The 17,129-nt window shown below is 36.6% G+C and overlaps 2 protein-coding genes across 3 annotated transcripts; both read right to left on the minus strand.

The window, feature by feature from the left end:
- Positions 1 to 22: 22 nt before the first annotated feature.
- On the minus strand, positions 23 to 3,128 carry snrpd3l (small nuclear ribonucleoprotein D3 polypeptide, like). Its single transcript, XM_044144861.1, has 4 exons — positions 2,986 to 3,128; positions 1,889 to 2,029; positions 522 to 714; positions 23 to 217 (listed from the first exon to the last, which is right to left on the minus strand). The coding sequence occupies exons 2-4, from the start codon at positions 2,012 to 2,014 to the stop codon at positions 153 to 155; spliced, it is 384 nt and encodes a 127-aa protein (XP_044000796.1). The 5' UTR covers positions 2,015 to 2,029; positions 2,986 to 3,128; the 3' UTR covers positions 23 to 152.
- Positions 3,129 to 5,328: 2,200 nt separating this feature from the next.
- Positions 5,329 to 14,766, minus strand: adora2ab (adenosine A2a receptor b). 2 transcript variants are annotated; one of them, XM_044144860.1, is made up of 6 exons: positions 14,696 to 14,766; positions 13,939 to 13,992; positions 9,736 to 10,260; positions 9,445 to 9,576; positions 7,799 to 7,902; positions 5,329 to 7,316 (listed from the first exon to the last, which is right to left on the minus strand). In XM_044144860.1, exons 3-6 carry the CDS (start codon positions 9,933 to 9,935, stop codon positions 6,343 to 6,345), a joined length of 1,410 nt encoding a protein of 469 aa, XP_044000795.1. In that variant the 5' UTR covers positions 9,936 to 10,260; positions 13,939 to 13,992; positions 14,696 to 14,766; the 3' UTR covers positions 5,329 to 6,342. The 2 variants fall into 2 exon arrangements, with proteins under 2 accessions (XP_044000795.1, XP_044000794.1); XM_044144859.1 differs by lacking the exon at positions 14,696 to 14,766 and having other exon boundaries at positions 9,736 to 10,042; positions 10,139 to 10,260; positions 13,939 to 14,141.
- Positions 14,767 to 17,129: the final 2,363 nt, after the last annotated feature.

Below are 17,129 nucleotides of genomic sequence, written 5' to 3' on the forward strand. Positions count from 1 at the left end.
TCTCGAAGAAACAGACTAAGAGTTGTAAACGCAAAGATGTTTATTTCCATGCAAAGTAAAGATCAAAGTGAGGAATTGCAAAAGCACAAAATACCGGACAATACCAAATTATTTCAAATCCAAAGACTAAATGAAATAAGAACAAAGAAAAGTTATCGCCTCTTTTGGAAGATGTTGCCTCTTCCCATTCCACCACGACCTCGTCCTCTTGCAGCCACTATAAAAACGCAAAGAAAACAGCGTTTTAACAAAAATGCACCAAAAAATGTGTGGTTAGAAAATGATCGCAAAGGAATCCCAAGCACAGCACAAGTACAGAAAAGAAGCATGAATAGGAGATAAACATATTAAGCAATCACATAAAACAGCATGTAGTTTAACCATTTCCTCCTGGATTTTGTTACACAATATTTTGATCAATAAACAAAATTTAAAAACTTGTTGACTTTAACCATCCCACAAATGCATCAAGTATTTTGAATACAAGTACAATTTTATAGAAAAACAGCTTCCCCACTCACCTTGTGCTTTTAGAATGGCAGCTTTGCCTCTTCCTGCGCCAGAACCCTGGTTCTTGTTCTTCATGCTCTTTAACATGGGCGCATTCTTTAACATGTCAGGTAGGATCAGAAAGCGGATCTTGCTTCCTCGGATGTAGACCTGTTCCAACTGCGCGACCCGACCATCCCGATAGGTCACGGTAATGTTGGACATCTATTGAAAAAGGAAGAAAAGCTTTAGAAGTTTACCATGCATGTCATTATGCAAGGATGACAACTGAAATTTCCAATCCCAATAATTTATTAGGCCACTTCTGCAAACCCAGCAAAATTAATGCACAAAAAGAAATCATTTCGCAAATGTAATTTATAATTATTTTCCCAACTTTTCTTTCTCATTGCTCTCTTTGGGCCATTGCAGCTTGGGAGTTATCATTAGTGCCAAATGTGGGCAATTACAGCAACAAGACTTGATTCAGCAAGGTGGATATTATATTGGTATTCAAAAAGTGAGTGAATACATTAGCTAATGCCACATTCCAACCTTGTGCCATTTACAATACCATGTTTGTGCTCATAAAAATGCTGTTAACCCAATGGTAAGTCAACAGAAAAACAAAATAGAACAATGTACCTCTTACATGTCACAGTTGGTGACCATTTACTAATACCAGACAATTAAAAAAATACATATTTTCACCTTGAGAATAAAATGCACCAGAGTCATTTCCAAGTACAAAATACTTGGCCTACGCTAAAGGAATAATGAGTTAACTGACCTAAGTGGTAATGAAAACGAGGGCTGCATTATATTAGAAAATCTTGCAATAGCAATAATATTGGTTAAAAAAATGTGATTGTGACATCAGCTGCAGCATATGCCTATTTTCTTTTTTTCTTACTTTTATCACTGCTGTATACACACTGACCTTTACCATTATGGACACTAGTATTTGTGTCTGATGTTGGCATCTGCTTCCATTACTGGCTAAATATAACATTAGCAGGTAACAATTACTGCACTGCAAAAAATCTGAGTTGTTGAAAATATTGCACACATTGATACAAGGATGACTAAATACTGTGCAAGCTTAAAGAGAACCAAAATTAATGGATTTGGGATGTGAAACAAAGTTTCCCTAATAGAATATAAAATACATACTGGATTTAAGCTCTTTATATACCACCAGTTATGAAAATAAGCTGATAGGATGCTTTACATACTTTAACAAAGAAATTGAAGTATGGAAGGAAAGAATAACTATGCCCAATACAAAATTGGGGTACAAATTAACAAATGTGCAAATAACCCCAAGTCTTAAGTCATCTGACATCATTTGCTGTTACTCTAACATATGAAGACAACCCATCAAGATAGTCAAACCAACCTGACAGTTCATGTTGTCCTCAGCTTCAATCAGCTTGCCTCTGTACACCTCTCCTGTGTTGGTCTCACAGGTCACAATGTGTCCCTCGGCCTCATGCAGGACCTTGATTGGCACGCCAATGGACATTTTTTAACAGTCTTCCTGAAATACAACACAAATTTATTTATAAAATAAAGTTTACCTTTGCATACAACAAAAAAAAAGTGTGACAGCAAATGTCAATCTGCTGACTTTAAAATTTCTGAGACTTCTAAGCAGAAGTTGGCTGCCAAATTTGTCCTGGAATATCTCAATGAGGCAGCAACTCCACCAATGAACATGCACCAATATATTTTTTTTCTTCATGTGCAGAAGATATGGACTAAAATACTGAATTAACTAGTGGTTAAAGTCAGGGTTACAAACTTGTGAGTGAAAATTGGAGTTACATAAAATTGTAGGGGCAGTCTGTCCAGAAAAAGGCTAAAATGTATGCCCAAGCAGCAAAAAAACACAAAACGACCAATTTTAAGTTACACTTTACAATTTTATTCACACTATTAATACATGTCCTGAAATAAAGTGCAAACTCCACAAATGAATAAAAGCGTATAAATGTTGCTACAAACAAGAGGTCATTCTTCATGAAGGATAGGATTTACTGTTTTATTAGCAAATATTAAAGAGCTATCTCAGGTTTACTATGAAAAAGGTTGAATCATTCAAAAAATAATAACCACTAATACTACTCTTTAGCATGAAGCAATTACAACTCTCGTAGAGAAACATAATCGGTGATCTTTAAGCGAAAAGTCGACCGTTAACAACGTTAGCCACAATAGCTAACGATGCTAAGGTACAACTCTTACTTACCAAACAGAAAATCCTCGAGATAATGTACATTTAAAGTTGATAAATAAAACATGCTGAACAATTGGACACTTTCACATGTTACACTTTGAATTATGCCCCCTTATTTATAAAAATAACCAAACGGACCCATGGTAATAATTGAATGAATTAGCTTCAAAATTCTAACTAATGTCCAAATTGTGTTTACGTAAAAACAAGTGAGGTAATTTTCTTTAACAAAAATGGAGATAAAGTTGTCCATTTACCTCGGGTTTGCCTTTAAAACAGGTTCTTTTCTTGTTATTTTTGCTGTAGTAATTCCGCAACGTGTGCTTGTCGCTATTACAGCGCCTTTTGAGCCTTTTCCTACTACCCACAAAGCAACGAGGGGTCAACATAAGTGTTTCCTGTAGCGCTTACTGCAATGCATTGTGGGATAAAGAGTTTTTTCTAACACAAAACGTAACCTTTTTACGTAGGTACAAAGAAAGTATGATTGGCAAGAATGTAGAGCAGAATATTTTTAACTTATAAGTTTTGACAACAGTTGTTGTTACCCAGAACAATTGGTCAGCAGTTGGTGAAGGAGATTAACTTGTTTTAACACCTTGGGGACGAAAAGTTACAACTGTATGGAGTCTTCCTCACCTGATTGGAGGAGAACTTAAAATTTTTCTACCTCCTATACTTCCCTTCCCAGCTTTGTCAGTCATCATACATACTTGAGAATTGTGACTGCCTTTCTATTAAACTATACATAGAGGAATTAGTAGAAATAAAATAGAATGTTGAAACAGAAACAGAGCTTTTAATATGGAAATCAGTTTGGGTTTTTTGAGGTCAAAAGGAGACAGGTTGTTGCCAGCCAAGCTTCAAGTTTTATTATGGCAATCTCCTGTAATGCATTTCTTTACCAGATCCCTACATGCTCTGATACTCTTTATCATGGAGTATTGAGATTTAACTCAGAAGTGAACTGCAAAACTCAGTACATTTTTGTGATCTGCAGGTTTAAATAAATTCTTCAAAATTCATATGCAGCCATAATAGATTGTAGGTACGTTTGCCAAACTTTCTTACCTCTGTTAGCCCTCACATCTCAGTATGTGTTTATAGCTTTCTGTCTTGTCTGGATGCTCTTCCTAAAGAGACCTTTGATCTTAATGAGTTCATTACTGGCTAAATAAAATGAAAATTTAAAATATGAATTACATATTTTATTGCTAAAAATTCAATGGCCCATATAAAATACAGATAACCAGGAAATGAGATGCATTGCCGAACTCATTAACCACAAACTGGAGGTTTACTTAGCTGGAGATAGCTACTCATGTATGAATGGTAAACATGGGTCATTCTGCTTCCTCTGGAACCAACCAAGCTACACTAAGCTTATATAGTTTTATTTTACTATTATTATAGGAAGTGCGTTAGTCATAAACTAGTTTTCTTTTTTCCCATGCTGAAATTAGGCTTGTCAAAGTCAGTTATTTATTTAATATGGATTTTTTTTTAAAACAACCTTAAGTGAGAGTGTGAATGTAAATAACAAAAAAATAAATAAATAAACATCCATAGAAAGGGACATCTGATACAGTAGCACTGATTTGCATCTTTTTACTGAAAGGACACAAAACAATTTTTCATCGTGACACAGTTATGGTTCATGGTTGACATTTACAACTTTATGAGATTCCATAAAGAGGCTGAATGGGTTCCCATCAAGGTGCCACGTGAAACTTTTATTCTCTTGAAAAAATAACATTTGAATCTGACATGACCACCTAATTTTCATAAAGCCCATAAAAATAAATAATTAAAATAGGATTGCTTAATCCATTTTAATACCACATATACGTGATGACAAGGTTTGTCAAGCTACTGATATGCATAGGATTTGAATGCACACATATAGCATGTGTTATATAGAAGCCAAGTAATGTTTATTTTGGGAGACGTGTGTCTGGGATTGCTGTGAGGCACATAAAAGTCGCCTAATGTGGGTTTTTGCCACAGAGGAAGAGGTTTTTAATGGGGAAGGAGAAAGCATAATGGGATAATAAAAGACATCATCAAATGAACCTTCATTTGATTTTCATTGCATTTGGCTCATTGACTGGCGTCAGCAGCCAGGCTACTCTGTAAACACCTCTTGGATTGTAGTCAGTGGTCATGTGCATGGAATTTACCTGTGTATATGTGTGTGTTTCTGTTGTTCTTTGTGTGTGCAAGCCTGATTCAGAAATTACTGACCTAACACGTCTATAGAGAGTGCACAAAGTTCAAACAAATCTAATGTTTCATTAGGTAAAAGGTAACTGGACTTGGTATTTCAGTGCCTGTTATTTGTGTCACATAGATGCTGAAAACGTAACTGTTGCATGTTGCCTGGCAGTTATTTAATTATTGATCAAGCTATTGATATACAAACATTTAATTACTGTAAAAGAGAGCTTTACTTAAATTAATGTATTTAGGTATTTATGTCTTACTCAAGAAACAGAGACTAATACCATTGATTACAATTCTGAATATAATGATCTATGTTTGTAATATGCAGCCTATAAACCACATTATCCATGGAAGTATTTGTGTGTTTGACAACAAAACACCAAACAATTCTTTTATTCATGTTTGAACAGAAAGGAAGCATCTGATTATACATGACATGATCCAGCTTTGTAAGAAATGCTGTTTGAGTGTTTGAAAGTTAAAGTACAATGCATGACACGGTACGCTATAGGGTTGACTGAAGATTTGTATACAGTTATTGACATCAGTGATAAAAATGTGTAAAAAGCTTCAATTTGATAACATTTGTTCTGTAGAGTGGCATACATGTTAAGAAATGTTTTTGTCAAAATTGTCCTTATAAAAACTTCCCAGTACCCTTGCTGTCAAGGGTCAAGGCTCTTTTTGCCAATATGAAAGTCTTCTTTTGTAATGTTTAGCAAGGTTTTGAGCCAACATTTACATATGGGGTCAATGAAAGCATGAAGTGGTTTGAATAATTGATCACTTAAGAGACTGATCATAGGTCCAATAGTAATTTTCTGTTTGGGTAACTGGTTTTGTTGATACAGTATTTATTTAGTAAACCCATGAGAGTCTAAATAAAAAAAACAACAACCTTTGAGCAAAGGCCCAGGTAGCACACACACTGCCTGATCAAAATCTAAATTTTTATGTTTAAAGTAGTGAAACAATATAAAAATTTTTTTTACTTCTTTATAGGGTCTAAAAAATAGTTAGCACTGTATAGATTATTGTTTTGTTCACACTATGATTTAACATTTTTGCTTTTTCTTACTGCATACAGCCTACATTTATTTTTGAAAACAGACATTTCCATGGATGTCACTTAAACAACATGCAGAGAAAATATAAGCATCAGCTCATATTAAAAAGCGTCCTGCTTTAAGCATCTTTAAATTTCAGTTGACCTTCAACTGAAATTTGGCTCATATAGAAAATAAAAGTCTAAAGTAAATAAAAACAAGTCTTATACTACAAGGAAGAAATAGCTATTCCATTCAGTGTTTTTTTGTTGTTGTTGTTGTTGTTGAAGAAATTTTCTTCACAGGATTAAGAGTGGTAGGAAAAAAAAAATATGAACGTAAGTGTCATGATATCTCTGTTATGTCTGTAGAGTTGCAACCATCAGTCTTTTTTACGGAGACAGCTTGAACATTGACAAAATCAGTGCAGCCTCCTCTGTCTTTCAGCTCAGAAACATCTGCTGATCCCTCATCACATGAAGCAGATTCTGCTGCATCCTGTGCACAAAATGCCATGCTTGGGTTCTCCTGCATCCCTGAGAAGGTGCCACTTTGCCCTTTGTGTCCATTGTGAATGCAGCTGCTTGGCAGTACATCTTGATTCGAAGACCAATGGCTAGAAGTTCTGCTATTAACTTTGTACCTTGATGGATGAGTATCAGGATCCAGGATGTAGCTATTCACCATTGTGCCACATGTTGAAACCTCTTTACTCGTTTGGGATGTCCGTCTGATGCTGATGCAACTGAAATCTCTGCTGTCAATACTCATTGTTCCAATCCCATTGCTGGTTGCCTGCCTCAGAATGTACTTGTAAAAAATCTTCCAAAAAGTCTGTCTAAACTCCCTGATGCGGTAGGCGTAAATAAAGGGATTCACCACAGAGTTTGCATGGGAGAGGATGATGGCGATGTTCATCACCCAGATTGTTGGACGCTCACAGTTTTTGCACAGGTGGTTGACGCAGTTGATGATATGCACAGGAAGCCAGCAGATTGCAAATAAGCCCACAATAATTGCCAGTGATTTGGCAGCATGCACGTCCTTCTGCAGAAAAGAATGGGACGAGTTCGAGGATGAAGGTCTTCGTCCGGGAATAGGTGAGAGTGAAACTGTAATGCTCATTCGACGGAGCTGCCTTCTCGCCACCAGAAATATTTTGATGTAGATGACCAGCATGACCAACAGAGGGGTCAGCACAAAGCCAAAGAAATTAAAATAGGTCATATAGTCCAAAGGAACAACCGTCTCAAAAAGGCATTGGGTCAGACCTTTTGGGCAGCTTTTTTTTTTTGAACTGTGAAGTGTTGCGTTCCGGCCTGTACAACAGAGGCAATAAAGATTTAATGTTAATGCATGAAAATCCATAAAAAGACTCTTAGAATGATATAGTGTTATATAATGTTAGTAGTTATCTTTTTACAGAAAATAGGCAAAAAACAAAAAAATAAATGGTTTCAATTAAGAATCCAAGTTCAGAAAAGGGGAATATTGTTTAAGTAAACGTTGAGGGTGTTTTGTTATATTTGGAGGTCTTAAAACAAGCTTGTAATAATTTGGCAACTAAACTAGAGCTTATGGTTCTTAGGGCACATAGCCTGCAAGTTTTAAATCTTTCTCTTAGGAAACAATCCCTTTTACTCACAGAAATGTAAACCTTTTCTTCTGAGAAAAAAAATTCAAAATTCAGTGAAAAAAAATCTCTTTTTTTCAGCTGCCCTAAAGCTAAATATTAAAATGTATTTTGATGACAGAAAAATATGATTGACAGAAGGAAAAACTGCTAAATTTGATCTCTCACCTGTGTTCCAACCAATCAGTGGAGTCATGCCAATCACCGCTGACAAAGTCCAGCACAGTGCTATGATGCACTTTGCTCTCAGCCCTGTTACAAGACTGTTATATCTAAATGGTTGAACAGAGCACAAAGATACATTATAGGGCAGAAAGTTTGTTTAGCCTCTTTATGATTACATCACTCAGAGAACAGGTCAATATTTGCCAATTTTTACTGGATGTGCACTTAAATCTAACTGCATTATTTATTTGTTAAAACAAATTGATGGTTTCTTGAAAGAAAAGCATTACAGTAATCAGAACACATTTACTGTCCATCTTTCCTATTTATGGGTTGATGATTTCACGATCATGAATCATGAAAATGTTTAAAAAGTCTTTCTTAAAATTCTGTTTCTCATTTTCTTTGCAACAAATCATTACCAAATCCAATTTGCACTTTTCTGCCTTTTGTATGCACTTCATTCTTTAACACATTAGGTGCAAGCATATTGTGACATCTTGATGTTATGCCTCATTGTGAATTAGATTTCCCTTTTCGATAGGCAGTTCATGCATTTTTTTTTCACATACAGTACAGACCAAAAGTTTGGACACACCTTCTAACTGAATTCTACTATGTCAAAAGTAGTGAAAATGAGAAAATATGTTATAAAATTGTGCTGAAATTGTTTCATTTTAAATGTAAATAAAGTACAAATGAATGGCATAATTTCAAAGTAACAAATTAAGGCTGAAGACCACATTTCAAAATCATTTTGTTTTTCACAACTGTTGTTTTTACAACTTTCGAGTCCAATCCTCACAGAAGTAAAAAAGAATAGTGCACAATACAGCAAAAATATTCTTAAAAGAATGTTTGTCCTAAAAGAACATTAGGTAAATGTAACCTCTGCTTATTTGAGCAGAGATGGGTAGAAAATAGTTATTCCCCCCTACCCAAGTCTCCTCCCCATGTCAAAAACTGTAGACCCTTTGTTTCAGAAAATTGTCTTGTTAAAAAAGCATATTTTTTTATATAACAAAATTTAGAGGAAAATGTATTCCATGTAGTCACTGCTAATTATTTTTGCTGAAGGTCCCGAACTTTTCTGGGAACTAAGCATGTACGAGAACATTTCCAAATATAAACAAATTCAGCTGGAAAACTAAAAGAAACATTAGTAAGTGCAAGTCCTTGAGTCAGTAGTTCAAATAAATACTCAACACTGTTACTTTGTTTTTGACTCAGATCCTGTGTGGGCAGGTTGGCAGGCTCATGGCACCAGTATTAGCACTAAGTACACACTGAAACCATTATCCAACTGCTTATGCAAATGCATCACCTGTTGTGGCTTACAAGATGAAACTTCCTTAACAGGAGAGAGCAGCGGTTACTAACCAACCACTCATTGTTCTGTAAAAGCACCCAGATTAGCATCAAGGAAATTCAAGGTAGCACTTAATTAATATTGATTTAAATGAGTACTAAAGGTCACATTCTTCAACATTACTTCCCCTCAAGGCAGAAAAAAAAAATCTGTTCGTCATGGATGAATCAAAGTAAATCTCTCCAGATGAGGCTTAATTATTAAATTTTTTTCTGAAAGTATGCCTATGCTTGTTTCTGGTCTCACTTAAATATCATGTGTTGGGCTTCTTTGCTCTCACCTGAGTGGATTCTTGATTGCAATATAGCGGTCCACAGCGATGGCCAGCAGACTGAAGATGGAGCTCTGTGTGAGCACGAGCAGAAAGCAGGCGATGAACAGGCAACCGTAAAAGTCGGCACAGAACCCCACACTGGATATGGATGAAAAAGGAACCATTACCAAACAATAAGGCAGCTATCACAACAATTAGAAGAAATCATCAGTGGATGTATCTCATCCTGTAATGTAATATTTCAGCGGTACAACATTAACCCTTGCCCTAAATTAGATAAAAACAAGGAAATGATACCTAATTGTGATAGCGAAGGGAATTGCCAGTAGCCCCACAGCGATATCAGCGACTGCTAGTGAGACCACAAAGAAGTTGGTGATGCTCTGCAGGTTGGAGTTCAGGCAGACGGACCAGCATACCAGGGTGTTCCCAGCCACAGCCAGGAGAGCGATCAGCAGCTCCAAGCCAATATAAACCACCTGGTGGAGCTCCGGCATGGTTGTTTTTTCCTCCTTTTTGTTTTCCTTGTACTTATCATCCCATCCAATCAGCTCCTTGTCTTGTTTTCAGACACAACATTTTCTTGCTAGACCACATGGTATGACTTGAGACAAAAGGGATTGTGTCACAGTGACAGTGAGGCAAAGCAGAAAGTTCCCAGCACAAGCATCACATGCACGACGTCGGATTACTCTCACACCATTTATTGTCACGACTGCTGTGCTGGGCCGTTAGTCTTCCTCTTTTTCAAGTTTTGTTCAGTGAACAGTGATACAGCTGAGGATGACGCATCTGAAGGGGCTACCAAAGTAGAGAGGTAACCTGGAGAGGGGGAAATAAAGAGAGGACATGATGTTAGTGTGTTTAGCTTGTATACACAGATTAGACTGTGTTCAATGGACATGCAGTTACATGCACACACACACACGCACACGCGCCGACACCCACACACACACACATATCAAAAAAGCCATATATCACTGCATGACAAGGATACAGGGTCAAATCAAACAAGACAACAAGGGGCTTTTTATTTAGGGCAGTTTCCCAAAATCCCTTTCCCTTATCATTTGAGATACTGACATACTTTTCACAGATAATTACACAAATAACTCAAACACTAACTGTTTGATGTTATTGCATAATCAAAGGAGCTCTGTTGAGTTCTTTTTATGGTAATCCCTGCATGTTATATGCAAATTAGGAGTTCTTACACAAACGTGTAACGTCAACAGACTTTAGTAATAATAACCGCAGACGTGAGCTCAACTGTACAAGAGAAAAACAAGGAAATGAAGAGCAAAATGAACGTAAACTCAAAGATCAGATGAGACGAAATGTAATGATTTAAAGAATTATGGCGCATTTCAAGAGGATTTATTTACATCAACAAAATTAATTGTACTTTATTGTTGGTTTTATGTGAAACACTCACATAAAACAGATAATTGCAACAAGGAGAAAAAATTTACATGATTTATGACAATGTTAACTTTTTCTGTGTTTGTTGTGAATGTTCTGTAATTCTTATGTTCTGCTGCAAGTCTTGGCCAGGATTTTCCAGGAAAAGATTTTTTTTAATCTCAATGGGATTCTCTTGGTGACCTAAAGGTTAAATAAAAAAGTAAATGAAAGAAAATAGAAAAGAAATTGTCAGATCTTTTGCCACCAGTGGCCTTTTTTGAAAGAGTAAAAAAATTACTGCCGTTATTGTTAAAGCCTAACTTGTTCTGCTAAATTTGCAGTTGATTCCTGAATGAACTGATTCACTTTCCTTATTCCAACAATAAGCTATTTAGAAAATTGATAGCATGAGTCAGAATAGAATTTAATGGATGCCTCCTTCTTAATTTTCTTCTCATGCTGTTTGCTCCAAACTTATTTGGATCTTTAAAAGTTAAAATAAGTTCTTAAATTAGTCAGTTAATACTGAAATTTAATGACGTCTTCAAAATCTCAGTTTGAGGCTTGGAGCACTTTACGTCACGGTTCTTGAGTAATTATGTATCTATTTATATTCCACATTGACACAAACACTCGTAAATTAATTGGTAGTCATGGAATAAAATGAGGAGTTTTCTTATGCTGATCAGTAAGGGGTGAAAAGGAAAAAACAAAATGTTAACAACTTCTACAGAAAGAACCCTGATTACTCAAAAGGTCACATTTACACTTCCAACATTGACTTAATGTGTTTCCATTGCTCTTTTTGTGTTACTTTTGTTTTACATCACATGCCTATTTATATGATGAAAAAAAATTCTATGAACGATCAAGCGAGCAACATGCAGAAAAATCTGTCAATGATTAAGAAAGTAGTTCTTCAACAGAATCTTCCCCAACAAAAGATGAAAACAAGATAATATTGCAAGATCAAATTGGAAAACATTCTAAATGGAAAGAAATAAACAGAAGAACTGGGTAACAACCCTAACAAACAGAAAATATGAATCTTAGGAAATGAAACTTGAACCCTGTTTTTTATGGTCTTAGTTGTGTTATGGTGCTAATGAAGTGAAGACATTGAGGGGTTTTTTATAGTTTCAGTGCAACAGGGTAAATATGCTGAGGTGTAAAGCTGAAAAATTATGCTTGCTCACACTTCCAGAGAAAGACCTTTCCGCTGTGAGATAATGAAATATTCTTATGTTGCTGAGTCATTCCCCTATTCACAGCAAAACTGAGCTACAGTAAAACCCAGACAAACAAGCAAGAGCTAATGAACTTTCTTTCTCTTGTCCTTAGAGTCTCCCAGAGGCCTATTGGCAAACTTTCTCGTTGCCTCTCTCCTATAAAGATTTGATTGGTGAAGAATCCGAGTCTCTTCCATTTTGGCTGCTGAAGATTGTAACTCCTTCTGAGTAGTCATAGTCAAGTCAGGTGTATTTGAGTAGCACATTTCCGCAACAAGAAAGTTCAAGGTGCTTACATGGTACAAAAAACACAATAAGCAACTTTGAAACAAGTGGCAATTGACAAAAATAATTATCATCATACATACATCAGAAATTTAAAGCAATGTTTGTTGTGTCCTACATAAAATGGTCTGGTTGTGGCTTTCTTTAAATAATTATTTTTGTTATTTTTCCATAAAGAAAGCTATGTTATTTCACTTCTATGTCACAATTATGCACTTTTTTTGTGTTGGTCTATCAAATAAAATCCAAATAAAACACACAGAGGTTGTGGGGAAAAAAAGTGAAAATATTCAAGAAGTGACTTTTGCAAAGAAGGGTAAGTAAGTCTTGTCAACACTTCTCAGAAAATAATTTATAAAAATGAGATAAGACTGATCATCAAACCTCTAACTACCAATTGGAGATCTAAAAGCATCTGTGGAAAGCCTCCCTAATTCTCATGCAGTGTAAAACAAGAGCCTAAGCATGCAACTGCCATAAACAACTCAGGCAGTCCTGAACACCTTTACAATGTGGATGCTTCCCATTATGTTTTGGCTCATTAGTGTGTAATCTAAAACTAGAAGCTAACCAACTAACACCTGACTCCACTGAGAAATCATTAAAGTATGCAACAACAAAAAAAGGGAAAAAGATTCCTCAGAGCAACAGTCAGTGCAAACACTGAAAATAAAAAGAGAGAACAGAAGTTTTCCCAATTTGCTTCCTTTTGAAACATTTCTCATTCTGGTATTTTTTAGACACTTTACACTTCATTAAACATCCCCCTCTGAGCCACATGCAAACGTGCAGCTCCACCATCAGTATTCCTGGCGTGCAATCTGTTCTGCTATCGCAAAGTCCAACTTTTCCTCTGTTGCTTTGCTGTTTAGGAATTCAGAATCAAGGATTTATCCAGTCGCAGTGAAAGACCTCTTGAGGTTGTAGCAGATTAGTGTGCACATCCTCCAAAGAATGGCGAAAAGCAAAAACATTTGATCAAAGTTTGCAAAATATTAGAAAAGACCGTTTTCTAGCTGATCTGACTGACGGAATAGAGACAAGAAGCACTCAGAACTTTGATTATGCCTATGAGAAACAGAGGAAGAGGTGATAAGAAAACGCACATCCTGCTGGAAAAGATCTGCCACTGCCCTGTCAATCAATGTATCAGCTCTGCTCCAACAAAGGAATACAAGAAGAGTTAGAAAGGAAATACTTATTTCCAAGAATGAGAAAAGCTGCTGGTTTTGACATATGAATAGAAACAGGTGTTTAAGACGAGAAGAAACAGAAATAACAAAAGTTTCATTAGATGTTTGTGGGGCGTTTTAGAGTTTAGGAGCTCAGCGAACAGTTTCATGTAATCTGAACACGGATTATAACAGCGTTATTTGCAATAAAATATTTATTCTGACCCATTCAGTTTTAGAAAAAAAAAGTATGCTTCTATAGCAGTACAAGACTGGTTAAAAAATAACCATCTAAATGGGTGTCAGTTGTTTCAAAGGCCCTTTCGTTTTTAAAGTAGCCTATAATATCTGTGTAATACCCTGAACCTTCAATCAGCTGACGCAATTTGGAAAAGTAATCCTTTCCTTACCTGATGGATGAGAAAGTTGATCTCCCTGCTGCGTGGGTTTCGTTAACCGTGAAACTGCAAACAAACGCGTAAGTTACCTTTGAGGACAGGAAACATGATGATAAAAAGTTGCATAGATCGCGCCAGAGATGGTGCGCACCGACGCGGCGCAACAGGAAAACGAAGAGCCGCAGCAGGCTCTCCGGTTGCGTGCGTCTTCCCCGAAATTGCTGCTACTTTGAGTACAAACATTTGTAGCTCCAGCGTGGAGACCCGCCCCCTCTGCGAGCCCTCCCGCGAGTAAACTGTGAAATGCACAGCATAAATTATGTTTAATGTAGAAAATCGATGTGATGAGATTTGACTAAGAGAGGGAAACACTGCTGTTTGAGAGACCGAGGTTAAGTAAAAAAAGAAAAAAAACAACAACAGGTAAACCACAAGGGAAGATGACAAAAATGAAACCATGCAGCAAGAAACGGTACAAAACAGTCATGTGGGAAAAAATTCCACCTTTAACTATTCAGTTCTTTGTTGTATGTTTTTTACATGTCTTAGAAAATAAGGTAAAGACAGCATTAATGTGTTTTGAGGAAATAGTTGGGACGCCCTTCCCCCCTAAGTTTTTCATTTTCACTGAATTTCAGTAAGATTCTTCTTGCAGACTTCATCAAGCCTCTGACAGCAAAAGTTAGCTCACCGCTCACAGTTAAATGTGTTTATTTAAGTTTTAGCCTCCACAGCACCCCGCAGCCCTCCTTTTATGTTCTATACTCACTTATCCTTGCAGAGCTTCGATGGGGTATAGGAGAGGCGGGGTACACCCTTGGTAGGTCTCCAGTCCATCGCAGGGGCAAGAGACACAGGACAAGCAACCATGCACACACACACACACAGAAAGAAAGAGAGAGAGAAAGAGAGAGAGAGAGAGAGAGAGAGAGAGAGAGAGAGAGAGAGACCTAAGGACAATTGAGAAGGACTAATTAACCTGGCAGTCATCATTTTTGGGCTTTGGGATTAAAACCAGGGTACCTGGAGAGAAACACAGGCATGCACTGGGAGAACATGCAAACTCCATGCAGCTGGGATTCAAGGCCTACCAGCTGTACAACATGCATCCTACAGCATATCACTGGAATCCAGGTTTGGACTCTGACTTAGCCCAACAGTTCTACTGTAATTCTTATTGGATTTGGTGGTTGTTGTAGATAATTTAACGAGGACCAGTTTGTTTCGTAGATGGCACATTTTCCCTTAATCATTTCCTGATGCAAGACAAGACCGGCTGTAGCAAACCACCTCCAAGTTGACACCTCCGCCTCATTGTTTCACAGTTGGTGTGAGGTTATTTTCTTACAGTGCTATATTTGGCTTATCATTTCCTCTGTACTGTACAAACAACTCAGTTTAGAAGAGTCTGTCCAACGAACGTCATTTCAGAAGCTCGTCTTTCAAAATTACATTGGTTTCTCTTTTAGCTACTATCCTGTAACTAACTACTGGATGCGTCCGAAACATCTGAATGAAATGGCTGAATTCCTTGTTCAGCGTGACATTGAGCCTTTCATTTGATTCATGGAAAAGGGATTCATCTGAAAGTTGGAGAATAGGAGCTAAAAAGGACTGGACACATCTGGTCAGCTGAAGCTAAGATTTGTAGCAATAATTATAAACTTTTCTACATTAATTGAAAAATAGATCACAGTCTACAATTTTGTTTCAGTTTCTTGTGTGAATACTGTGAAGAAGTGAAACTATGATATTTTTTACTTAAGGTTATGCCGTAGCATAGCAAGGCTTGCATTCACACAACTAAACTAACCAAGTTAAGGTTTTTCAGAACACAGCAAAAGTAGGTCTCAGCAAAACCTCTCTCAGTGGGTGGGTCTGAAAGCTCTCACCACCAAATTATTTCCACCACAATTCTGACCCCTGCGACAGACTGGCGACCTGTCCAGGGTGTACCCCGCCTCTCGCCCGGGACGCAGCTGGTGATGGGCACCAGCAACCCTCCCAACCCCATTAGGGACAAAGGGTGTTCAGAAAATGGATGGATGGATTCTGACCCAACTTAGAACATGTGACTGACACTTTCACGTTAGTCTTGCTGGTAATGTCTCACAGCATCTCATAAGCTAGTTATGTAATCTGAAGTACAACCCCACAAAAGCATTTCTAAAGCATTTCAACAACAGAATACTGCAAAAATCCATTCCACAGTTACAGATGGCAACAGAAAAAGCGGCAGCTGACTGGGATTGTACAGTGGTATATAAAGTAAATTTAGCCACAAAAGTAATCTCATCTTTAATATAAAGAAATGGATATATGTCTTTAGTACAGGAAACAAAAAATCACATATCACACAAATGGTATATGAATCATTAATTTGTATCAAAAATTAAAACATACCAAACAGGAGAAAATCAAGTTGGTGGTTAGTATTAGCCCAGCAGCTTCTGCGCCTGCACATTAAATAAAATATAATAACCCTAAACCACAGTCATTGCTCTGTAGCTTAGGGTTACTACAGTTTAGTATTACTGCTCTAAACTCTGTAGTTTAGGGCAGTAACACTTGGCAGTTTTTAGTAATTGTAAAATTAAAATGTACACTATTAATTACAAAACATATACAAATTAAACCCTGTACATAGTTGAATTTGTATAAAATAGATATTAAAATACTTATAAAACTAAAGAAAATACAGAGCTGATCCTAGTGCATATCACAGTTCCAGATGGTAGCAAAAAGAGGGGATGAGCTCTCAGTAACTGTTAGCTATCGTAACCACAAACTGCCAAGAGCCACATAACTTATATCAATGCAGATCAGGAGAAAATAACTTTTTGACTTAAATTTAATTTGAAAAATTAATAAGCCAATTTTTTTACATAATGCACGTCTATTACGTAAAAAAAAGTGTATATTGTATTATATACTATATTTATAGTTGTTCTGTTTTAATATCCGAAGTAGTAAGAAACCTGATCCTAAATGCGTCTTGTATCTTAGATACAAACAAAATGAAATGAAAAATATTTCTGATGGTATGTTGGCTATTTTGCGCAAACTAATGAAGCCAAACTAACAAAAAAAAAAAAAAAATGAGGGAGTGAAGGGAGTTTTAAGAAAATTTCTGCATGACGAATCAGTTATTCTGACTCATTGTTCGCTTCAATGGTCAAAATGAGTTTGAGGTCAGTTGAGAT

The sequence above is a fragment of the Gambusia affinis genome, linkage group LG17 (genome assembly GCF_019740435.1).
Source record: "Gambusia affinis linkage group LG17, SWU_Gaff_1.0, whole genome shotgun sequence".
In the NCBI taxonomy this organism is placed as follows: domain Eukaryota; kingdom Metazoa; phylum Chordata; class Actinopteri; order Cyprinodontiformes; family Poeciliidae; genus Gambusia; species Gambusia affinis.